Below are 25,417 nucleotides of genomic sequence, written 5' to 3' on the forward strand. Positions count from 1 at the left end.
GCCTGTTTCTCTATTCAGAACTGTAGCGCCAGGTTCTTGTGCCATTCTGCCACATTCTGCCAAGAGCTTCTCGTCGCTCGAGGGACGTGGGGTGGGTGCGAGGCATTACCGAGGCAGGCTTCCGAACGGTTGTTGGAGAGTCAGGTATTTGAATAAATAACTTCATCTTCAACATGCCAAATTAAATTCATTATTTGCCACTTTTACCGTGCGTGGGATTCAAGGTTTGGTGCCGTGTCGATCCTCGTTAGTATCCATCCCGGTAAATATCTCTATCTCTTTAGGGTTGAAGAGCTCTACCTGTCAGGCTAATCGTCAATTGATGTCTTCACGTTAACTTTTGCGAGTTTCGGATGCAGAAGAAACTCAATCGATTCATTGAGATTTCATTGTATTTCACATTTGCGTCATAGGTAAATATGAAGCAGCTGAAGGCAGAGAATTCGTATATATTTTACGTTATATATTTTTACTATGATTTTACCTAATTTCAAAACATTAATTCCTTAGTAAATTAAATAATAATACTTCTCCTATAACTGTTCTCCAGTCGCGTCAGTACAGCAGAAGGTTCAATTGTAAAAACACACGGGAAATGATTGGTAATCCGTGAATTACATTACCAATCAACGAAACATCTTTTCCGATTCAAGTACCCGGTAGACGCTGGTTTAAGTAGCGCAAAAAACGGCCAGTAAAGCATGCTCTTGTGAGCGCGCCTTGTTGAGTGGTGTTGGATGGACGGAGAATAGAATTTTAATTAGCAACAATATCGTATTTATCGACACTTCAACAATATTACATTTGGCGTTGGATTGAAATACGAGCCGCTCGGTTCACAAATCGATTTCATTACAACCTTCGTTATCGTTATGCGAGTCATTTATTACCCTCTCGAAATGTTTCAGGTGGAAATCTAGTTCACTTTTTAAAATCCGAAATTAAATGAAACACTTACTATATGGTCGGTTACCACGGTTGTTAAAAACGCTAATTGGCTATTAGACTTGCGGGTGGAGTGGCGGCAACGGCTGAAACCTCCCGTGCTAATAGCTAATGCGGTTAAATTCCAATATCACGTACAAAGGCATTGTTCTATCAACAAATTATCCACCGCAATGTATTTGCGATGGAAAACTAATGTTACGTTTTCAAACCGACGCTCGTAACGAACAACTGTTGCAGACGGGTTTATGGTTATTGCTCTCACACTTGCCATCCCTATAGCTTCAATCTGCTTGCAGTGATTACCGATGGTATGATTTATTAATTATTGTTTTCCCATTGCTACGCTCGCACTCGTCCACAGCCACATCACACGAACGGCAGGATGGTTGCCGCCAATCGAAAACTGGGTGCAGACGAACGACTTGCCGTACGGTTGGGAAAAAGCTATCGACCAAAAAGGGCAACCGTATTACATCAAGTAAGCGAAGTGTACCTTCACACATCAAAACGGGGCGCCGATTGACTAACTATTCCTTCCATTTCTAGCCATCTAAACAAAACTACCACCTACGAGGAACCGATCAGACATCATGGCAACGATGCACCACCCGAGCCGCGCGTGGTCGTACTCCAGCGCAGTCCTACGCTGGGTTTTGGGTTCGTTGCTGGCAGCGAAAAACCTGTGATCGTTCGGTTTGTCACGGAAGGTGGCCCTAGTGTAAATAAGGTAGGTTCGCTCTCAACTTAAACTCCCAGCCAGCAATTGCGAGCGGTTCATTAACCGTTTTAACCTCTGTGGTTTAAGAAAAGAACAGCGTCTCCCTTATCACACACACAATGAAGCTAATGTCAAAAATACACACTAGCCCCGTCCTTCATACAGCTTTACTATCGTCGTAATATGTGTAACAAGACGCCCCGCTGTGTTTCCCGTCGATTGCACCAGGCGCTCTCTGACTTTTTTTAACCATTCTTTTCCCCATCCATTCCCTTTCCAGCTGGAACCAGGTGACCAAATATTAGCTGTAAACGGTGAGGACGTCAAAGACGCACCCCGGGACCATGTGATACAATTAGTTAGAAATTGTGAATCCTCCGTCACGCTGCTCGTGTGCCAGCCGCAGCTCTACAACGCGGTCGGCCGAAAGTCGACGTTACTGTCGGCGGGCAAGAAGGCGAAGCTGAAATCACGCCCCATTCGTGTCCGGTTTGCCGAGAGTGTCTGCGTTAACGGGGCGCCATTATTTCCGGTAAGTACGGCCACCGCACCTTTCGTTCCCCGACCGTTGCCCAACGTGTGGTTCCCTTAGCGGTCAGGCTATGCGGCACAAATCAGCACTAAGAGCGGCTTCCAGAGGGTTATACGTCTTGTTTCCGGTTTGCGTGTCTTTCTCACCGTCGGGCAGACCATTGACACGGTAGTTCCCGTTCGGTGGTACACGACACATGCACGACCACGAAAGATACAAAAACCACAGCGGTGTTTAAAAATCTACTAACCTGCCCCTTTTTGAGAGTTTGCTTCGACGGTACGGACATTTTTGCTTATTTATATCGTTTCATGCGCATTTTACCGACCGTTAGCCCTGTATGGTCTTTGCGGATACGTGTAGTGAGGTTTAAAAATGAAAAAGAAGTACCACCAAACTAGCGCTTAAACCGGACGGAACTAATTAAATTTAAACAAGCCCCACATGAACCATAAGTACCTTTCTGGGTGGAGTAGTTGAGAGGTGAATTTACGGGACAAATCGACCACTTTTTTCGGCTTCCAAAGTGATTCCCTTTCTCTACGGTCGACTTAACCTCTCACTGTGTGTGTGTGGATTTTTTTCACCTTCCCATACGAAGTCTGCTTTAGCAAAAGCATGCTCTTGCTATGGAGGACTTCTAGCATGAATTGCACATCTTGAAGTACAAATCTGCTCCATTTGAAACAGGCATGAGCACTAAATAATTGGAAAAAAGGTTTCTTCTTTTTATTTCAATATTTGACGAAATTTTTGATGTAGCGGTACCGCAAAGTTCTACTTCGGTTCAAAGATTTTTATATTTTATTCCTTAACTATCCATTGAGATATCAGATTGAGATTAGATTAGACAGATGAGATTAGATGAGAATGAGAAAGAACATTCGACTTTAAGCTGAATTAACAAAAAAGGGAAAAAGTGACCCACTTACCTCACAGAAAACGATAAATTATGCTAATCTGTGTGTCGATAAAAAAAAATCTCCCTAAACCTTTAACACGATAAAGCATCGCCCAAAGTTCACATCGGCCACAATCATTGTCTTTTGTCGTCATCGAAACGCTTCCTGCGATACCTAACAATAGGCGTCCGACCATGTACTGTTGGTTTCGCTCCTCAACTCTTCAACAACTTTGCCGTTCCTTGAAGGCGCTAATTCCATCACCAACCGCGCACCGCGATAGCGATCGACGTGCGTAACAACCCTTTCAACAACGTGTTTTGGTGTATTGTGTTCGACAGACAACGGATCTAATCCGCTGGTTTCCACTGTCACACCACCGAAAAATCATTTATCACAGCAAATTGCCAAAGTTCCGCTTGCCGACCAAACCGGGCCACTAGTTTTCCGCACGTTCGCGTCCGCGGAATGAAGCCTGTTTGGGTAATAATAAAATTTCAAAATTAAATTAATCATAATAATTCGATGACATGGAGTTCCCTGGTACAAGACAGCGCGTATATCTTACCCACCCATCCTTACCGAGTTTTATGGATGATTGCCTTTTTTTTTGTAGCTTGCCATCGCTTTCCATAGGCTCGTCTTTTCGACGCGCGTTGACGAAACTGTTGCGTTCCGTCTCCAGTCATGCTGTCATCATCAGTCAAATAATAAACTCGTAGAAACCCTGAAGGAAAAAGTCAACACAACAATACTAAAAACTCACTCGCGCTAGGGAACGGAACGCGTATAACGATGGCGCACTTCTCGCACACTGGCACTGCTGCCATCGTACGGACAGCAGAGGAAGAAAAAAACCGTTAATCACGATGGCGATAATGATGCATGCCTGAACTCTGTGCCTGGAGCTCTCGCATTTAATGCAAAATGAGGGGAAATTTATGAACCTTTCCCTCCCGCCGTCGACAGTTTTTTATTTCTATACTCGAAGCTCGGTTCCGGCTTTAGAATGGAGACGCCGAGTACTTTGTACACGAGTACGTGATTTCTCGATAGCTACTCCACTCATCGGTGTTCAGGCTCCGAAGAAGGGAGAGAGAAAAAAAAACAACAATCGCAATACCACTCGGAAGGTGGAATATTGTGGAAGGCAAAGCAGCACGGAGAAAACTGATAGGCTCGAGAGGATGGTTGTTAACAATTACCATGGCGAGACGCTGCTCGAACGATGTTCATTGCCTCTCCGTCATAATTAATCATTTACGATAATAATCGATCAGTACTTACTGTCGATGGGACATATTTCCGACAGTTTGCTTCAAATTAACGAGTATCTTTGTGATTGTTTTATACAACCGTGCTAAATAGGATGTGTCTCGCGATTGTGTACGAAAGAAGATTTTCAGAACAAATAATGTTTACAAAAATTATTTGAAATTGATCACATCTGAGTAAAGCCAAAATGTCAAACGTCATGCAAAATTACGAAACAAAGTTAAAATTTTCATAACAAACTCCTGTTGGACTTTCGCTTGCTACCGATAATAATCCAAGCGTCCTTCCAATGTAATCTCCGTACAAATATGAGCCGGAGGTCGCCTTCAGTAATCGTCTCTAATCATCTCATCGAAATAATCCTTTGCCAGAGGAAATTGCTAAACGCAGCTCATTTCCAGCCTGGCCATAATTTAGAGCGAAAGGCACAAAATTAGCCACTGCCGTTCCGACGCGACCTACACTTTGTAGCTAATCACGATCCAGTCGAGTACGCCCTTGCTAGCATTCAACGACGAGGGAATTAATGGCTCAAGGGTTGCAGGGATTTTTTCTGTTGCAACCCGCTACATAACACACGCATGATGATATCACGTTAAGGTAAGCGGATTCTTATTGTTCTTAGTGCGCCACCAATCTTGGTTTTGTTTAACTGAACTCTAAATTCACATAAGAAGGGAAAAATTACGCTAACCATGCTACACTGGATCGTGCAACATGCGATTTACTTGTTGACGGTTGCTGTGGCCCACTTAATGAAAACGAGAAAAAAATCTCTTCTAACCCATCATGACGCAACATAATTAGGCTCATTTCATCAAGACGCGTAAAAAAGGGGTTCGATGCTGGGAAGTACTCAGATTATTTAGCCTGAAGCTCTTACAACGTGTCTCTCTCGCTCTCTCTCTCGCTCTCTCTCTCTCTCTCTCGCTCTCTCTCTCTCTCTCTTTCTTCGTATCCTTTATTTTTCACTTTAGTGGTTAAATGACTGCCGCCGTCCAATAAGGTCATTTTATGTTGTGTGCAAACCATAAAAACAGTACCCAACATCGGTGCGCGTCCGTTTCCCCGTCCAGGGTTAACGTTAACTGCTTAGCTAGAGCTTGGTGACAGTTTTCTGTTGACGTAGAAATTAATTAGCTCATTCGTTTAAGGTGCGGTTCGTGTAAGAAACGCTCGGGGACACAATGTTTTAAGCGGAATGTTTGCCATTTTCCCTTTACACTTTTTTTCGTGCGTTGAAAAAATGGTTGTGACAAGTTTTCATTAACAACCCTGGCTGTTTATGCTTTCACACCGGATAAATGCTGATGCTGATATGCATAGTGATTCAAATCTTTTGAATCACTGGAAGTTAAACTGGCTGTCGAGAACCCTTATCAGCATTCTTTTTATCACGAGAAGATTTAGTTAAATAAAAGTCCAACCGAATATACAGTTTGTAAAATGTGCTAAAACCCCTTAAATGTGCTAAAATTGTCTAAATTATCATTTTAATCATTATCAACGCATCAGGCTTATCAAACCGGGCAACAGATAGTCCTTAAATTCAAATGATTTAAAGCATAATTCATACGAAAAATATCGATTCCATCGGTCTGTCAAAATTAAAAAGCAGCTTCCTCTAAACTTTTCATAATTTTCCCCTTTTCCGGTGCAATTCTATTTGCTTTTTCCCAAAAACAACCAATTTATTCTGACCAGCTTTCTCGCCGTTCGAGCCTCGTTTCCCCTTCCCTACTTCGCAAACTAATTCAAAGCATAAACCAAATTCGTTTAATCCTCCGCACGCCAACGGTTCGAAATCGGTCTGAAAAAGTAGGATTAAAATTTACTTTCACCAGTCCAATATAAATTATCATCCTTCACTTCTGCGATCCTTGCGGCAGCGCTGCCCTTTGCTTTCGTTTTCTTGGAATAAGAAGCATAACAAACAAAACTGACCCAACAACAAAAAAAAGGATGCTGATGATTATTCACGTAAAACACGAAATTATTTCAAATGTTAAACCACAACCTCATACGGGCTCTCGGGTCACGAGCGGCGAAGGATTAGAAAATGGGAAGCTTTCGCAGCCTCGACGTTTGGGGTTTTTTCGAGGGCGAAGAGTGGTCCCGCTTACGCTTCGGGCGGGACCCACTCTCGGCCCTTGTAAACCGTAATAATTTACAGTTGACATTAAGTGAAAAAAGTTGCCCTGAATATTTCATCCCAAATGTAGCACGAGACTGGAAGCGTCAGTTTGGAGCACTGGGCTCACGGCGCTGATGGGCCCATCAGTTGTCGCTAGACTTTTGTGAGGATCTTCAATGTGGAACGAAACGGCAACGAATACTGTCACTATCTTATGCTCTCGTGCATTTGTGGTTAGTTTAAGTTTATGAGGATTTTACCCTACTTTTCCTTTAACTTATCAACAATTTTCCCTAATCAATCAGATTTATATTAAATTCTATAACAAACTCTGTGTGAGAACAAACTTTAGCAGAAACCCATATCCACCTCTTAAAGCAAGCAGAAATCTAATTTTATTGTGTTACATAGATTTTTATTTCGTTTACACCTAACCTCGCAACCAGCCATCCACCGTTCGGTGTTCCGAGCTGCAAAACCAGCGGAAACAACGGATTTTTGTCATCCGCACCGGAAGTGCCCATGTTTCGGGCGCGCTGCACAGGACACCGCCGTGAGCTTCCTCTTTACTTATTTATAAATAGATCCATTTTCGATACAATTTTGCTCTCTCTCGCTACAATATTTTCGCAACGGTCGCCCTGTGTCGCTTCCGACCGGGCCCGAAACTACTCCGTTGATTAGGTTGACTGTGTTGTCCAACCCGTTCGCGCCAGACTGAAGCAGGAAAAGAGTTAACACGAACGTTCCTCGTTCACCTCTTCACCTCCCCCTCCCCCCTTCTTTCCAGTGCCTTCGCTGGAAAATGGTTGTGGCCTGGCAATTTGCCCAAAAATGGTCACCGGAGCAAACGGAGCGAAAACCAACCGGCCTTAATAAAGTTGGTCCGAAAGTGGAAGTCAACTTCTTGGAAAGATAAAACAGTCCAGTCGAGAGTTTTTTTTTGTTCCTTCTTCCCATTCTTTGCCTTACTTTACCGGCTAGCCTGCCAGTCGAACCGGGGAAGCGAAGCATCCTACCGAGGATACTTATTGCTTGCCGTGTGCGGCATTGTGTTCCACCGCGCGCTACACAGAGCTGTTTGGGCCAGGCTTTCGGGATCACGGCTGATGATCATTGGTACGAACGGGACACATTGGCCAGATGATGATTCGGGCACCTTAAGATTAGCATCCTTTTTTTTCCCCTTTCTTCTGCTTCCTGAAAACCTTGCTGGCGTGTCCGTGCGCGGTTACGTTTTTCTGCACTAGTTTTCCGATTTGAAGAAGGATGGGGAGCAAATCTCGATGCGATGTCTTGAAACTGTACTACCCAGCTGCCCTAGTAAAAGGTAGTCCCTGAAGGTGAAGAAAATTGTTTCAGTACGGCAGAAGGAAAAAAAAGCCATATACTCCCGCCCCAACAACACTGAACCTCTGGTAGAGATGGATGTAATCACAAGGTACCGCAAATTGCTAGGCGCATGGCAAAAGTCGCCGGCCACCATTTCGATTGTGAGTGAACCCTTTTTCTTTTTGGGTTTTGCTTTTGGGACGTAGTTTTTCTCTTTCCGGGTTCCGGGAGAGGGTATAAGTGGCAATTTGTGATGGTGACAAAAAGCACACGAAATGGGCTTGTGAGTTCATCCCGTTTCCTGACGGTGTCCCGAGAAAGGTTAATCAGCGGTGGATGCTTTCGGGAGGGTTTGAAACGCTTTATAAAAGATTTGATCACAAATACACTTTAATGGCGAATATAATGTGGGACACTAGCGGGAACAATACAACTCTCCATTTGCGGACCAAAATGATGGAGAAGATTTCAATCTGAAAAGTTGAAGAATATTTTACTATCGATACAAATGTATTAAGCAACAGGCAGACCAACTATAAGCCTATCAGTTTCCTTGTGCAGTCATTTTAACATCTGTGCTTTGCTAATCAATAAAATACTGGTAACCATCGCCTTCAACCCGTATCAAGCTGGAGCTTCAAAACTTCCGGCCTTAAAATGCGAAACTCGAAGCATCATTTTACACCGATTGTGCTCCTTTTTTTTTGCCTGGCTGTATCTAATCCATGAATAAATATGTAATCATTCCGTTTTTCCGGGGACCCAAACCGTCTACCACGGCAATAACTCATCATATCCGGCCAGCATCCTTCCACTGGCTTCGAGTGATGTGCCTTCACTCTGATGTGCTTACTCTCTCGTTCTCTCTCTTCCATCGGCACCATATTGTTGACTCTTTCTAATCTTTTCCCTGTCCAAACAAAGCCAACCACACCGCCAACCGGTGTGTGGTAAGTTACCCTTTAATGGAATGCATACCTCGGCGCAGAAGGATCAACTCCAGGGGAAAAATATATGATTTATGGTATTTTAATAATGCTCGCAGCTTGTGCCAACCCTCCCACCGTAAAACGGTTGGCATTCGGATTAAGCAAAATGCGTGCCCCCCCTCGTAAAGGTAGCGGTGAACAGTCTGCTAATGATGTGCCTCCCGAACGCCAGTCTATCAATCCCAAAAATTTCAGCAGTTTCCTCTGTTCTCCCCAACCGTTCACTTCAAAGTGAACTTTTCCCCTCTCGGTGCAGAAATGAAAATGAAAGTTTCGATTTACCGCCCAGGCAGCGGGAAAGAATGGGACGAGTGATTGCTTTAAAAGGTTCGGCAATGCCGGCACAAAAGCTGAGGAATGTGGAATATTATTCGGTGGAAAAGTAGCAACAAACCCCAGCATTAAATCTCACTGAGATAACTCTGTACTGGGGTAGAAGGTTGTACCTTTTTTTGGAAGATTTTTACAGTTAAGTTAACTTACCAGCATAAGCAACATTGTTTCCACATTCTTTGGGAAGAGTTATCGGCAAAGAACCCACTCGTCTTGAAATCCTACAGTAAATTGGAAGCATGGTTATTGTTTTTATTTAATTTTTTTTTAATGAAGACCAGCGAGAAATCTCAGGAAAATCAAGCAGAAAATGCCAAACATCAAGTAAAATATTTAACATTAAAGTCACCTTCATTGCGTTCAGCCCTTCCACGCTACCATTGCTAAGGCAACGCTTCTACCACTGATCCTTTTCCACCACTTGAGGAGATTTTCAAATAACCACCGACACGTGGTCAATAGCTAACCATCTTACTTAGAGGTGTAATCCAAGCACTCTAATAAACGTCATCGCCGTCGCTTCCGTTTGCTCTTCAAGTGTTCAAGAATGTCAGAATAAGCGACTACTTTCATTCCATGTCCTCAATGTCAAGTGGAACACAGAATGAGAAGAAGAAAAAAAACATGCCACTTGAGTAACCAAGCCGGTTGGAGATCAACTCGCAAAACGTCAAAAATAAAATCAATCGGGTGTGAAATCATGTGCCACCGGTGACGAAAATCAATTCGTCGCAACAACAAAAAAAACGCCTGTGAACTGTAAATCCTCATAGGCTCTTGATGATAACGAAAGCACAACAGCATAGATCCTCATTGTAAGTGAAAAGCAAAACAGGAATTGGGTTTAAGTATACGAGCCCTTTGCCGTGTTTTACGTCAACTGTTATAGCAGCTCACCAATTACTAAATTCTTCAAATCAAACATCTTCTCTGTATCTGTGCTTATATTCTTTCCTTCTTGCCTCTCCATCCAATTTCCCCCAACACAAATCTCTTCAATCAATTTAGTCAAACTCATCATTTTGGGCCAACCAAGGGAACGCAGCCTCCCGAGTTCAAACACGGGCACCTCGTGCAATTGTTTGAGCGTAATGATAGAAAATTTGATTCCCTTGATCGCTATCGTTTCACCTCGCCCAAGCCAAACAGTTCGCTTCCGTTGATTCAATTTTTCATTCCACTTCGCTGCAATTTTAAGACGCCGAGGACGCACCTAGCTATCGAACGAGCCAACCTCGATTAAGTTTCCGTTGAATTGTTTCCAGGTTAATGGTGGGTTGGGGCAATGGAACGTGGGCGATGCGGAGGGATAAGAACAGGAACACATACAGACGACCTAACGTCAATACTGCGCGGCGACTGATAATACCTGCATGGGCGGAATTTACCTACGCGAAGGAGATATTATACCGTGCGACGGTTTTCCAACCAAAAAGAAAGAACCAAAACCCGGCCAACGGAAAATGTTGAGTGCCCTGCTTCGTTAGACATTCCTTGGTGCTTCCCATCTGGGCTAACAATCCAAATATTTAGTCTGCGGATTGTGTGTCCTTATGACATGATCTTGCGTTCCTATGCTTGTTTCTCTGTATTTTGCCCCCACTGTTTTCTGCACGTTTTGGCATCCTTGGGTACGGCGCTGGAAAAAGCTTTCCACCATCCACGGGCGGCAACATGTTTGCGCATCCGGCTACATGTCGCCCAGTTATGTTGCTGTTGCAAAACGCAAACTGCACCATCCTGTGCTCGTCGCCGCCGCCTGCTGTTGTTATGTCGTTTTTTTGTCCTTATCTGCGGGTGAATGAAACAGCTTCGCCTTAGCTACCGAACGCCTGCCGTATCGTAGCAACCAAAGGTTACGAGGCTGGATAGAAAAAATGGGGATGATGTACACATATCACCGACGCTGGGGAAGCAAGTTCCCGACCGGAAATGCGCTACGCACTGTGGTGAAATCACTGCAAATTAATTCTATAAAAAGAGCAAAACCTTTTCCCCATCCCGCAGGAACCGAAGTTTTCGTAGCACGTGTGCGATCTAGTGGACTGTTGCTAAGATACACAAAGATTGGACGAGTAGTTATCGTTTGTTCTGTGAATAAATTGCAAAGCTCCTGGGTGAAAATAGAAACAGAACAACAGCTTACAGAAGCCTGCACTGCACTACAACACGTCGTTACAATGTGATAAGCTCAGTTTTTTACGCCCTTTAAGCATCCCGTTTGAGCAGCTACATCATGTTTGAGATGTGATTCTTTAATTCGCTGAACCACTAACCCGATAATACTTTCCAACCCACGACAATCCATCTTTTATTTAACCCTTTTACCTTGTGCTATCCTTCCAGCAAACATCCATGTGAATACGCAACTGCTGAATGCTTCTCACCCTATCTTGGACTAGCTCTTGCGCTCGGTCACAGAGAAGGTGGAAAATCTACATATTCTCCCACTGCTCGCTTTAAACGTGCTGAAACACCGCCAGACCGTGAAAAATGATACATGGTTCTAGTGTGTGAGCGAGTGCTCCTGTGCGTGTGTGTGTGTATGCCCATGTTTAACCTCCTCCCCTGCGCGCAGGTCCCATTACGAGCTCCGTTAACCATGTCTGCACGGGAGGAAATGTTAAAACCCTTATCATGTTTCCGATTGTTCCGGCCCGCGGACCCGTTCATGGCATCGGAACACCACCATTTTCCCTAGCGTCCCTAGCGTTCCCGGAGCGCGTTTTGGTGGGGTAGCTGGTGACGCTGATTATCGATGTTTCTGAAATCACGCCCCAAACAAGGGGATGGGGAGAAGGTAAAAAAAAATATTTTGCCATGATTTAACGTGCTATTCAAATCATGGAAATGTAACGGGCAACTTTACTGTTTCTATTTCCATTATTTTCATAGAACTTTTTTGGGTAAATCGAACCCTTGCGCCTAGCACGGGGGTACATGTGTGAAAATACATTAGTATGGTGTGTAAAAAATCCTTACTAAAACTTTCCAAGCACGTCCGCGAATCCTCGATAAAGGATAATGACTACGTGGGATGTCTTCCGGCCTCAATACGAGAGAAGAGCAAGGTTACAGATTAAATAAAAAATATTTAAATGTACATAAGAACTACTGTGAAATAATATGAAGCTTGAAATCTTGGGTATTTAAAACGAGTCATTTTCTTTGTTTGAGGACTTTAGGATGAGCAAGGTCTCCACAAAAACAACATACATTATTCTTAAGACAACTGCATGGCCATCGGTAAAAAAGCAACATGCATCATGTTAGTGAATAAATATTTAAAACCCACAAATTTCGCCACATCCAACATTTAACCCGACGTTACCGCAGAAAACCACTCCCGAGCCCCGACCATAGCCACTCGAAAAACTCCTGCTTTACAATTGAAGCCCGGCAACAATGCCAAACTCCATCCACAGACTATCTGCAGCTCAGTCGTACACATTCGCTGCAATTTTCCACCATCCTTCCGCTCAGTACCGTCACTCTCTCGTCTAACTCTACGAGAATCGGTTACTGAATAATTAATCTGGCAAATTTCTGCCCACAGTATTATCCTTCCCAAAATCCAGCCTCCCTCAAGCGAAAGAGAGAGAGAGATAGACGCTATAACCCGGTGTGGAAAGTTTCTCCAAAAGCTGCTGGATGACTTTGCCTACCAACGGTTGACTTTGACACCGGAAGCAGTGTACCGGGGACCCCCCGGAAGTGAGGAATAAATGCAACGAAACAATGTTATCAACGATGCCTCAGACGGGGGTAAGCTTTCGGGCAACCTCAGCAAAGTCGGTCGCCTCACACCATGTGCCGCATGTGCCCTGCCGCATATCTTGGCACGCAAGGCCTTGTGGGCAATATTTTAAATCCATCCGCCGAACGAAATGGCTGCCCGGTGTGCTGCAACGAACCATTCGAATATAGGGGGGGGCATTCTACATCCGGTTTGTGCCAACCAACTTCGGATGGGTGTTTGTGGGTTTTGGAGCAAAGCAACAAAAAACAAACTGCTTCTTACACATTTTTCATTTCCCACAAGAGACGGAACGAAGTTCTTTCCGGAGATTAATTAATTTCCCGTTCAAACAGTTAGGTTTTCCGCCCCAACCCACGCAAACGTTGCCGCGGGAGGTTTTGAATGTTTATTTTTTTATTATTTATAAGACGTTGTCCTTTTCTGCGCTTTCGGTTGGCTTTCTCAATGTTTCACACCAAAATCAGATAAATGAGATTGTTTCTTTTGAAATGTTTCACCACCGCAAAGATAATTAAATGGTTGCTGGAATAGAGTAGAACCGTTCTGGCAACAAAAAAAAACGGAATTTCCTCACATTTCCTCACAAGCGTTATTTAAATTATCCTACCCAGTTTACATGCTTTGTTGTGTCCTTTCACTTTCTCTCTTTCTCTTATCACATTACAGCCATCTGCCTTTTCCCTCGGCGATCTGTGCGTGCCGCCGATGGCAAACGTGCTGAAAGTGTTCCTCGAGAACGGTCAAACCAAATCGTTCAAGTACGACTCAACTACCACTGTACAGGTACGTACCACCGTTCCCAGATGCGCTCGCCATCGCCTTAAGCACATTAAATTATTCTTCCACAAAGCGAGCTTCATTGGTAATTGTTTGAAAAAGAAAAAAACAAGCCAGAGTTCGATTTCAAACCAACCGCTAACAAATGGTTTCCGTTCCCTCCACACTCATCCACTCATCTGCCACTTTCTTCCTTTCCACGTGTTGCTCGAACCTGTTGATCATCTGGCTGCACACAGAATGTTGTTACTTCGTTACGCGATAAGTTATGCCTAACCGCCGGTGAGCATTTCAGTCTCGTGGTGGAACACGTGAAAAGTCTGAAGCGGAACAAGCTAACCCTGCTGGATCCCCAGGAAACGGTGGCACGGGTAAGTATTAGCTGAAGCAGGAGTTTTCCCCAAAACCCCAAATTGCTAACACATGCTCGAATCTTTATACACACACACACACACGCTCCAACTAGCTTGTTAATTGTTTGGTCGTAAGTTCATCAATCTTTTCAAAGTTGGCACTTTCGAAGCGGTGTTAGTGCCGGCAATGAAAAATGATTGAACCAAGGAAAGAAAATACCGATCTCTAATTGAAAATCTATTGCTGATGTAGGGGTAGTTTTCTCACTTTAAATTTTATTTTCAAATTTCAAATTTATGTCAAATTTTGTGACATCCGCTAGTTAACATCCCAACACACGTTACAGTCACAGTCTCTAATGCTTGCACTCAACTTTCCATTACAGATAGCGGCCCGACCAGGCGCTCACAAACTGCGCTGCCTGTTTCGCGTGACGTTCGTGCCGGTTTCTGCCGCTGGCCTCGCCCAGAAGGACCTTAACGCGCTGGACTATCTGTTCCTGCAGTGCTGCAATGATGTCACGCAGGAGCGCTTTGCACCGGAGCTGCAGCCCGAAGTTGCACTACGGTTGGCCGCACTGCACATGCATCAGCACGCGCTGGCAAACAACATTTCACCTACAAAATTAACTGTAAAAACTGTTGAGTAAGTATGCTTCCGATCAACGGCAACAATTTATTTTAGGCAGAGATTTCGCTTCGAGCACCAGCTTAAACGTATGAACAGGATTTCTTTCGACCTTTTTGCACACACGCCAAAAAAAAATGCTCACATACTTACTTTTGCATCACTCCCGTACGACACTGTGCACCAAGCTTTGCGTAGCTCGAAAGACAAAAAAGGTAGCGCACAGCGATGGGTAAGAAAAAGTTGTTCCCCTTTTCTTAGCGCTTTTAAAAGGCCAACTGTAGTAGCAGTTCTTCCCAGCCTTGCTCGCCCTGCTCGCGAAAGCCAACTTCTACTTCAGACAATGACTTGCAAACACATCGCTTCCGTCCTGACATGCCTGCTATTAGTTCAATTTGTGAAAGTGTTCCGGCATTTCGGAAATTTTCTTCTGCCACAGATTCACTCCCGCAGGGTCGGTGGACGGGGTTTGCTGACGGGAAAAGTTTCGGCACGATCCATTTCCCACACCGCCAGCCACCGGCCAGATTTCCGTCCAGAGCAAAAGGCGCAAGTGCGGCTTCCAAAGGGGACAAATATTTGCAATTGCAAATGGAATTGGTGTCTTGCGGTGGGCGGAAAATGGCACCGAGCGGAGCGGGTGTCACAAACTATGTGTGCTCGTGTGTGTGTGTGTGTGTCTGCGGTTTGAAGCACTTGAGCAGCATAACTTTGGTCGAGATTTTTTTTGTGCCCAGCGTACAAGATTTGCTTCTCTACGTTCTTTTTGTTTTTCTGGCATGTGTGGGGCGCGCAGTGTAAAAAGTTTGTTGGGGTAAAGATTTTCCCATGAAAACTACTTTGCAGCATGTAAAACAATGCTAGCTGAAATTTCGGATAGCAAAAGGGCATTTGTGGGGTAACCAACCCCCGGGGGGTTTAAGGGTAGCTCTATTGATACACTGCCGGGCTGGTGGCAATTGATTTAATGGCACGAATGCCATTCCGAATTGGAAAGTTTTGAGGCAATTATTTCAACAAATCTTAAACTTTGTTTGCCACCAGAGCAGATCGAACGAATAGGTAAAGTATTATAATCCTGCCTTTAATCAATTCCCGAATTATCAACAGACGAGAGTTTGGACTGGATCGCTTTGTGCCTGCTTCGCTGATCGAAGGAATGAAACGGAAGGAACTGCGACGGCTGTTGGGCCACTTTCTGAAGCTAAACTCACAGATGACCGGTTCGTCGACCAAAACGCTCACCCAGCTACAGGTAAATTTATTTTAAAAAAATGCGTCAATACGTCATCTCATCTCAAGATCACTGACTGTCCACTGTCTACTGTCCCCCGCCGTAGGCTAAAATTCACTATCTCGACATCATATCGGGACTGCCCAGCTACGGGGCCAAGTGTTTCAGCACCAACCAGCGGGATGGCGTCGAGCGAGTCCTGCTCGTTAGTCCACGGTTCGGGTTGAGCCAAATCGCAGGCGTACGCAACACGGTGGTAAGTTGTTGATATTTAATTTTCCTGCACCTTATTTTGCTATTGCACGCCCCCAAATCTTTCCCAAAAGCTCACATGAACGGCTATCAATCAGCGGCGAAAGAATTCTCACACCGTAAAGCAAGCAGCGGCCAATAGAATTAAACATCGTGTTGATACGGCTCCCTCACACTACCTTCTATCCACCGAACAGAATCAAAATGCCTAAAAATCTCCTACCTTCCACCCAGTGGCCCCAGCCTCTAATTTGCCCGCGAGGTGTAATTAAGCACCAACTTTCAGGACCCTTGCACACCGACAGTCCCATCCACAAAACGGCAAAGTTTCGAGGATGGTAGGTACTGGCTGACTGCCTAATTTCTTAGCCCCTTTTCTTCTTCCCGGCCACCTGTTCGGTCAGCGAGACTTTCCCCACCGGCCAGGAGAAGCTCGGAAGGAATGGTTCCGATCCGTTACGCGGCAGAAATTCGGTACTGGGAAGGAATGAGATGAGAGCCACCCGGAGCAGGCACAACGCGCGATCTGTTAACGAAAATCTAGGGCAAATATTTAATGAGAATTTATTATCCACCATGCGCCCACCGTACCAGCCGCCCAGTTTGGATATGCGTGTGTTTATGTATGGGTAGAGAGATTGGAGGGGGAGGGGGGATGGGGGGGGTTGCTCAAGACGCGTATGCCATTGCTTTGGAGAACTTCCGCTCCAAACCTAACCACCAGCAACCACCCCAAAAACAGACCTGCTGATGATCAACCTTTCGCTTGACAACCGAACGTCCGCAATCTTTCCCCCAAAAATTCACTGATTTCCCGGGCACTGTTTAACTTTGCTTCCATTTCTCCTCCCAAATTACGGCTTTTTTGCTGGAGTTTGGCTCGAAGAAAGCATTTTTCACCACCCGGCAACGGTAAGCGCCAGTAATGCCTTGTAGCGCCGATTGATCGACGGCCTTCGGTGCGGCAGGACACGAACCGGAAGCCTTGCTTTGTTTGGCTTGGAAAATACTGTTTACCGAGACATTAGTCTTGAAATTGATGGTAATTATACAGTTTTTCGGCGGTCACGATCAGGGTTTGGTGGCGTTAATCAGTGTGCTCAACCCCGTGCAGCTTATGACACTGGAGCACTCCAGTTAAATCGATTCCATTGATAAATGATTGCTAATTTTCTTAATCATTTTATTTGATTACAAAATACTGAGCAGCAGATACTTAATAGAGAGAGAGGTGTAGTAATTTAAATTAAATTACAAAATAGTTCACTCGATATAAAACGGCTCCGCTCTCTTGAACGGATGATTCTTGCTTTGCATAGGTTTTGCGCATCAGTTCTCGGTATGCAACCTGATTACCTGCTCGCCTAAGTTAATCGGCGTTTGGGAAAATGTCACACTTCAACCGAGTACCGAGCGCACGAATAGTTCCACAGTATGCCGGAAGTTTTAAAAGTTTTCCGATTATAGCGAAAGAATGACTTTCTTCTCCATGCTCCGCGCTTCATACAGGCTAATGCTGTTGCTTCATTAGTGCAGATCGTTTGAAGAGTGGGGTTAGCGTTAAGGATGATATGCCGTTGCCACCTGTCGAAAAATCCATCTCCGGCAGACGAAAAACTTTTTCCAAAGCCCCAAAACATACACGCCCAACTGTACGTATGGGGCGGTAGGCGTTTCCGCGAATGGATTGAATCAATTCGGCCAAAGACGGCAGAGGCAAGGTGGAGCCAGGCGAAGAATCTTACATGCAGCTTCCCATCGCTAGCCGAAGGGCATGCACGGGCACGGAATGATATAAACGATCTGCGAAGCAAAACTTTTCACGAAACTTTTCAACAAACTCCAACATGACGACCCCCCCGCCTCACACTAAACGAGCCATGATTGATTCTTGGCGGGGTCGAAATCTTCGCGCTGAGCGCGCTGAGTTTGGGGATGGATAATTTGCCTTAAAAGCAGCAAAGCGGGCAAACCTGACGACCCGAGCGACTGACACCTCATTTATCTCGGCAAGTTCTCTCCATCGTGCTGGAGCGGAAGTATAACTTTGTGTGGGATAGTTGAGCAAAGTGTTGTCTTTTTCCCTTCTCCTTTTTGTGTTATAACTTTGCGATGGTTGTTGTGCTATTAATAAGGATGGATGCATCGATAAGAAGCGTAGCTAAACTATCCGGGCAGATTTGTACGCAACTTTTGGTAATACGGTATGGATAAGTTTCTTTTTTCTGTGTCGTAACGTGTTTATCAAACTGGTGATAATCGCGTTCGTCTAATGCATATTTTATCACAAAATGGAGATCCTTTTACCTTCTGTTAGGATCGTACTTTCTTCGCTTCTTCAAGGATGTTTAATTCGATTTCGTGTAATTGTGGGAATTCTTCTTGCACTTGATGAAAAGAACGAAGGATCAGCAACTCTCCTACTTTCGCTTATTTACAGCCTCAACCCATCTGTAATCTCGAGGAACTGATCCGTGTGGTTGTAACGCGTGACGATGACGTGTCGAACACCGTGACCGTCTTCATTAGCCCCGATCGAGTGATCAACTTTTCGATGGAAGACCGTGATGCGTCCGAGTTTGCGATCGTGCTGGCGGGCTACTATCGACTTATGGCCGGTAAGCAGCTGAACGATACCTTTACCATGATTAACTCAAAAATCTTCTTCCGTGCGCTTTTCTCTTTTCTCTCGAACAGGCAAAGAGCTGCCCCTAGAACAGGAACGCGACACACAGATTGAAGACATTGCGCCACCGTACCTTTCACAGCACACGGTTGTTAACAATGGCTGGAGCTATCTGCCCTCCGAGAAGCCAACGCACAGTATAGCCTTCCTGATGCCACCGCCGTACCATTCTACCGGTTTCCGTAGCGCTACCGGTTCGATCAGCTCTTCCAGCCGGTCGGACGAATGTGACCGCAACGCGAACAGTGCCCGCATCTCGAATAAAAACACTCGGCCCAGTCTGCAGGGCTATGACTTCGAGCCGAACGGTAAGGACATGCGCGCGTCAAAGGACGGATTGCTCGCTGGCAAAATCGGAGGTGTACCGATGGCCGTGTCCGAGGCACGCAACGAAGAGGTATTGCGGCGCGTGGCAGAGATGCAAAAGATGGTCGAAAGCTCGGAACGCTACCTGAACGAGCACGGTGACTACGGGCACGAGTTTGAGGTGAAACCGGCCGGCAAGCTCAACTTCTGGCGGGAAACGTCGGTCGATGTAGACGAAAGTGATTGCGAAAGCCTAAACAGCAGCAAGCAAAGCTCGAACGAGGATGGTCCCGGTGTGCTGAAGCACAGCGATTCGCTCACACTGCTGACCGAAACGATAAACCAAGGTTTGGACGGGATCGCGAAAGGGCTTAGCTCGATCTACACGGCACCGTTCAGTGAGCTGAACGGTAAGCTCGAAACCATGGCCGGTTCGGCACAAAACACGCCCAAAGCCCAGCGGAAACTGTCCGGGCTCAGTCAGATACTGAGCGATCTGCAAGCACTCGGTAACGATCTATCGCAGAGTGAAAGTGACTCCGAGTCTCTGTACACACCGAACAGCTCTCCCATACACAAGACGACACAAGGTGCGGGCCCGTTACAGCAGCAAAACTCACAGCAACAGTCGCTACCGCAGCATCCAACTACAAACAGTGCTGCCAACCTGCGCAACAAGTCAATCCGCACCAGCTTCGGACTGCACAGCCCGGACAGTGGAAACGAAGGGCGCGACATGAGCTTAAAGGATTATCTGCGCCAGCTCAAAGAGGCCAGCACGGCGAGCGAGCTCGGCACGGAAGGTACGGACCTGGCGGCGAAGAAGCTGGCCGACCTGTACGGGTACGAGCTGCTCGGTGACGATTCCATCATCGAAACCGATCCCGACATCATCGACCTACGATCGATCCCTCCGCCACAAACACCCGACGAGCTGGACAATCTGAATGTGCTGAGCGTTCCGCCTAGCGGCTTTGACGATGGCACTGGAGCCGGTAAAGCCGTCGGCGCAAACACTGCCAGCAGTACCGCTAGCAGTACCGGTGCCAATCCTTCCGCCCTGGGAGCTGGTGATTTGGAGGAGTTTCTCAAGCAGGTAACAATAGAGCCCCCTACGCAAAAGATCACGCCGGCTGTCGAACTAACGCCGGAGGAGATCCTTTCGTACATTATCCCACCACCACCCGGACTGAACGATCGAAACGAGACGACCGGTCCCGACTCCCAGAAATCCTTATTCGCACGGCATCCCGCTCAAAACCACCATACCATCATCCCCAAACCGAGCGCAGTTGTCAGCACGAACAACAATATCAATACGCTGAAGAACCTTAACTACGAAGCGGACGGGCCGGTGCCAAGACCCCGTGCCGGTTCCACTAACGGACCAACGACACCGTCGACCGTGGCAAACGGAGCAATCGCCAGTGCGCTCCTCGCTAAGTATGCGTACGATCCAACGCGGTTCGAAGTGTACTATCCGCCGAAGGACAACAGCACCACCGGAACGACTGAGTACGATCTTTACAGCAATAGTGCTGCAGCTGTTGCAGTTTCGGGATCGTCCAGCGATCAGAAACCGAACGGAACGCACGACTCTAAAAGCATGATGAGCAATGGTGTGGTTGCTAGCGGTGCTTCGAATGGTCACGTCATCGAGTATCCGACCGTTGACCGGAAAGGTCCGTTCTCTTGTTGTGCAAAGTCCAAATCGAAGGATAAGCAAAATGGAGACACCGAACATGAACAGCAACAGCAGCAGCAGCAGCAGCAACCTCGAGGTACCTCAGACACCCCATTGGCACTTCCACCGAAACCCTGCCCACACACGGCCACCATCAACCAACCTGCTCCTCCCCAGCGTCCTCCGAAGAGTGCCGAGCTGCAGCTTCGGCTAGGTTCGCCCATCCGCTCGCCACCATCGTCCACCGGGCTGTATGGAGCGCGGGCGAACGGAAACTACTACGAGCTAGGTCCCGGCGATCCTCCCTCACTACCGCCCCGTTTCGAACAGTCACCACCACCCCCGGTACCGATGCTGGCCACGTTGCCACCGAAGAAGCCGCCACTACCTCCGGTACCCATAAAGCCCTGCATCCTGCGCAGCCCTGTTCCAATACTGAAGAACACGCATGCAACCACCTTCAACCATCTGCATCAGTTTCACCATCACCACCAAACGCCCCCGGTACCGCCGTTACCGCACCAGCACCTGCAACAGCACCACCATTCGCCGGGTGGCGTCGGTGTCTCCCTGTCCGCCAACTCCTCCCCCGTTCGGACCGCCGGCATTGGGTCGCCCCATCTTCACCGCAATCCCAATTGTTACAGGGAGATCGACCGGGCATTCAACCACCACTGTCCGGACGAGCAGCTGGCCGCGCCGGAGAAGACGAACCTGCCCGCACCGAACACCGTCGGCCATCAGCGTTCGCACAGCGACTGCCCGCCGGTCTGTCTGAAGAACCCGCCGGTGGACAGTAGAGCACAGCTGACGCTCCTCTGCTCGCCGCAACTATCGCGCAAAACTTCCCTACCGACAGCGGTGTCCCCCGCACTCGTCGGTACGCTCGCGAACAACGTTGCCCATGCCACGTTCAGCAATCCAGGCAGCCCGATACTGTCCAACAAAAATGGGCACGTACTGAACGTCGACACGCTCATGGCCAAGACGGACGTGGCGATGGCCGGTTTGCTTGTGAAGCTGGACCAGGTGGCTGCCGCCTGTTCGGCCGCACAGACGGCCGGTGGCGGTACTGCGATCGACGAGGATCGCTTCCAGCAGGCACGGGACGAACTGACCGATCAGGCACTGCAGCTGGTCACCGCCTCCAAGCATCTGGTCGTGTCGATGTCCGATGCGAATCTTACCCACCTGCCCGAACATCTAACCGCCTGCCTGTCCGCGCTCAGACGCATCACCGAGCTGGCGCAGGACCTGACGCGTACCACCTCGGCACCGCTGCAGACGCGCAACATCGTGCTGAAGATACATGACGTTGCGTCCAGCTTCCGGGAGCTGGCCTGCGTGAAGGTAGGACCGGGCGGCGCTGGACAGCTGGCACTGAACGCAGAATGTTTGGCCAACGTGCTCGCCACACTGCTCCGAAGTTTGCGCGTGTTTTCTCCCTAGCAGGAGCAGGACCCGCGTTTGGACGCAACGTGATCCGAATGGTCGAAGCGACAAACGCGGAACGAAGGTTGTTAATATAGTTGTTAAGCTGCATAACGCGCAGAATGATAAGAATACCAATTCCTTTGCTATCTCATATCAGCGAGCGCACTCTTCATGCTGTTGATGAGCTGAGGTGAACGAAATTCTGTATCATATCGCACGTGTCATCATATCGGAAAGGCATGGCAGTGGGAAGGAATCCTGTGCAAGTATACCCATAGAGAACTTCACAGAGCCGGCATCATTGGTTCGTGACATATCTCACTAAACTTTTCGAGTAAAATGTTGCTCAATTTTCTTGTTGGCATCAAAGCACCAGATGGACACAATTCGTTGATGTACGCATTTGATAGTTAACTGTTTTGGAAGCCATAACATATCCCAGACTGTGGAAATCCAAGCATCACCATATCTTCCGGACATTTAAACCTATTTGCTCTAGTATCTGGAACACTGTATCCAGTTGTAAAGGGTACTTACTGATTACACTCTTCTTTTGCTTGCTTACTGAAACTGAAAGTGGAGAACACGAAGGACGCGCTTAGTTATTCTTTCACGAAGATAAGGAGCCCGTCGTAATGGTCTGACCGAATAGAAACTTCCATCGACTAATGGACGCCAAATTCGCATCGGAAGGCGTGGTTGCCTTCGGTACGGTTAGACAATCAAATTTCATTCCCCGGTCCGATCCGGTTTCGTCAAAAAGTTCAAAGGGTTTCCGATGTGTGTGTGTGAGTGTTTGTAAGGAGCTCATTCAAGTAATTCGTTTTGGAGTTCTTTGTTGCTAGTTGCGTTTTTTCATGTTTAAGTAAAGTTCGGAAAGATCGTTTGTAACTAGTAAACACGCAGGTGTACCAACATTATGTTGCAGCAAATCTAGTACTAGTTCAAAATTCCGATCGCTGTACATAAATACTTAGTGAATGGCCATCGAAGAACAGGATGAGTGTTAGACAGTTGTAGATTTGAGTAATGATATGAACATGACTGTAAATTGTAGATAACAGCAGATCGTAGGAAATCAGACTGTACCAATCGGTTCTATGATGAACGGACGAGCAGGCATGTGGATTAAGCTACCACAAAAACTGCAGCACCATTAGTGCGATTGACCACTAATGCGAAGGATGGTCCACAGGCATAATTTCCCATTCTACGCTACCGATCGCTCCACATTATACTGCCTGTCTATAAACGGGAGGGGCAAACCTGGAGGGCTCAACGAAAGGAGGAAAAACACGGTTGTTAAATGTTACAAAACAAAAACCCCCCCACTCTCTCCAGCATTGGTGGCTTGATTGTGCGGAGAGGTTTGTGCTGTACAATAAAAAATATCAAAACTCACGGCCTCGATCTGCTTGTAGCGCCCCGAGGAGATTTAGCGACAAAAAAACAAAGAGCCCCAGAGGAACGTATGCGCCAATGGGGCGATTAATTCGATTAAAAGCCATTCCGGCCATTTCTCGGAGTGGACAACATAGAAAATCAATCAGAGCGGGTTTTACTTGTTTTTTTGTTTCCCGTTTTTTCATGACATGAACTGTTGAGTTTATCGACGCAAAGCATGATACTCCTGCTTGTTAGACATTAGTTCAAAACTCCAAACCAGTTGTTAGTTGCCACCGTTTGTAGGCGCTTTTGTTAGTGTTCTGGGAACGAATTGTTCTACGTCTGTTATGTTGAGTTTGATAGATATTATTACTTTACTAGTAGACACAAGCGATAATCGAGCGCACTCGGATTAATCGATATCAATAATGAAAGAGTGAGAAGTAGGCGCGTAGCTGTAGGAGAAACACGCACCTCTTTGCAACAAATAATACTAAATGATAGAATCACTGAGTAAATGCTCACATATCGGCAAAGGGAGTGCAGTTAAGATTAATCCCAACCGCAAACTCACGTATGGATCGTACTCGACACAACGTGCATGAGTGGTGATCGATGGATGAGGGCGTTGAGATTCAAATGAGGTGATGTAACAAAGCCCCGATGTACATTTTTCCATTTTTTTAAATACCAAAACCATCCCTTATCCATGTGTCATGAATGTTGATTTTTCTAAACAGTTTTGTAAGCCGTTTACAAAACCATTTATTGAACCTTTTTTATTTGATTTGTGTTTTTTGTTTGTTTCCATATTATCATAACAGCTAGTCACATCCAACCAAACAGGTGTTGAAAAATAGAAATATGTATAACCTTGTTATTGTTTGCGTTTAAAACCATTGCGTAAAAAGGGATTATCGTTTTAAGTTAATGCTAAGGTGTTCTGTACTCACAACAAGCAGCATCAGTAGTACACTCGTTGAGTGTAAGAACGTTCCCGTTGCCATTCCAATCACACTGTAAGCGACACATACATAGGCATGGTGTCTCTGTGCAATTCTGCAAGTCTAAAACGGACCCGTATTTATTGAAATTTAATTAAAACAAACATCGTTTCGGTTTACTCTGTCCTAGAGTGAAAGTGTAGAGTAGATAAACCCCGTATGAAATTCATTGAAGAAGACAAACTTTACCGATTAATCTAAACCACTTGCTGATGGGAAAGCGAAAAGTCGGGGCAAATTTAATAACAACAGACACACTACATGAATACATGCATAGGAAACGTAATAAAATCTTTAACGCTAGCAAACACAACAATACTAGACAGCAAATGCTACTAACGCTGCAGACAGAGTTCAGCATGGTAAGTGTAATTCGTACTGTTGAATGGCTAGGCTAACCAGGAATCGACCAAAACAAGATAAAGGATGCAAACGTAAACCGCTATATAGGCGAAAAACCCATTAGATAATTGACTAATAAAATTAGTTAACATATGCAAAACACTACCGATGGCTTCATAGTGGCGATGATACATCCGAAACAAATGGGCTGAATCGTAATGCTATGTGGTTCTCTAACGGATAACCCCGTGCTATCAAGGCTTTGGAAAACAGCTCTGTCGAAGGAATCGACCTAGGTCCAAAAAACCTACTTAAGGTATGTTTTAGTAAGCTTTCTTTTTCCCCTGAGATATTCATCATTACATCTTCCGGAACTGGTGAAAAGCGATGTAATCATTAAGTACTTTA

The 25,417-nt window shown here is 46.1% G+C and overlaps 1 protein-coding gene across 5 annotated transcripts in view; it reads left to right on the forward strand.

Moving 5' to 3' along the window:
* LOC118508525 overlaps positions 1–25,174 on the forward strand; it is a 113,343-nt gene extending 88,169 nt beyond the window's left edge. For all 5 annotated transcript variants that reach the window (XM_036048394.1, XM_036048393.1, XM_036048395.1 and 2 more), the window contains exons 4-13: positions 1,310–1,426; positions 1,495–1,675; positions 1,947–2,198; positions 13,590–13,706; positions 13,940–14,071; positions 14,440–14,699; positions 15,792–15,936; positions 16,022–16,171; positions 18,608–18,785; positions 18,865–25,174. In XM_036048394.1, coding sequence (XP_035904287.1) covers positions 1,310–1,426; positions 1,495–1,675; positions 1,947–2,198; positions 13,590–13,706; positions 13,940–14,071; positions 14,440–14,699; positions 15,792–15,936; positions 16,022–16,171; positions 18,608–18,785; positions 18,865–22,292 — 4,960 coding nt within the window. In that variant the 3' untranslated portion in view covers positions 22,293–25,174. The remainder of the gene's footprint in view (positions 1–1,309; positions 1,427–1,494; positions 1,676–1,946; positions 2,199–13,589; positions 13,707–13,939; positions 14,072–14,439; positions 14,700–15,791; positions 15,937–16,021; positions 16,172–18,607; positions 18,786–18,864) is intronic.
* The last annotated feature ends 243 nt before the right edge of the window (positions 25,175–25,417 follow it).

This window comes from Anopheles stephensi, chromosome 2, assembly GCF_013141755.1.
Source record: "Anopheles stephensi strain Indian chromosome 2, UCI_ANSTEP_V1.0, whole genome shotgun sequence".
Taxonomy (NCBI): domain Eukaryota; kingdom Metazoa; phylum Arthropoda; class Insecta; order Diptera; family Culicidae; genus Anopheles; species Anopheles stephensi.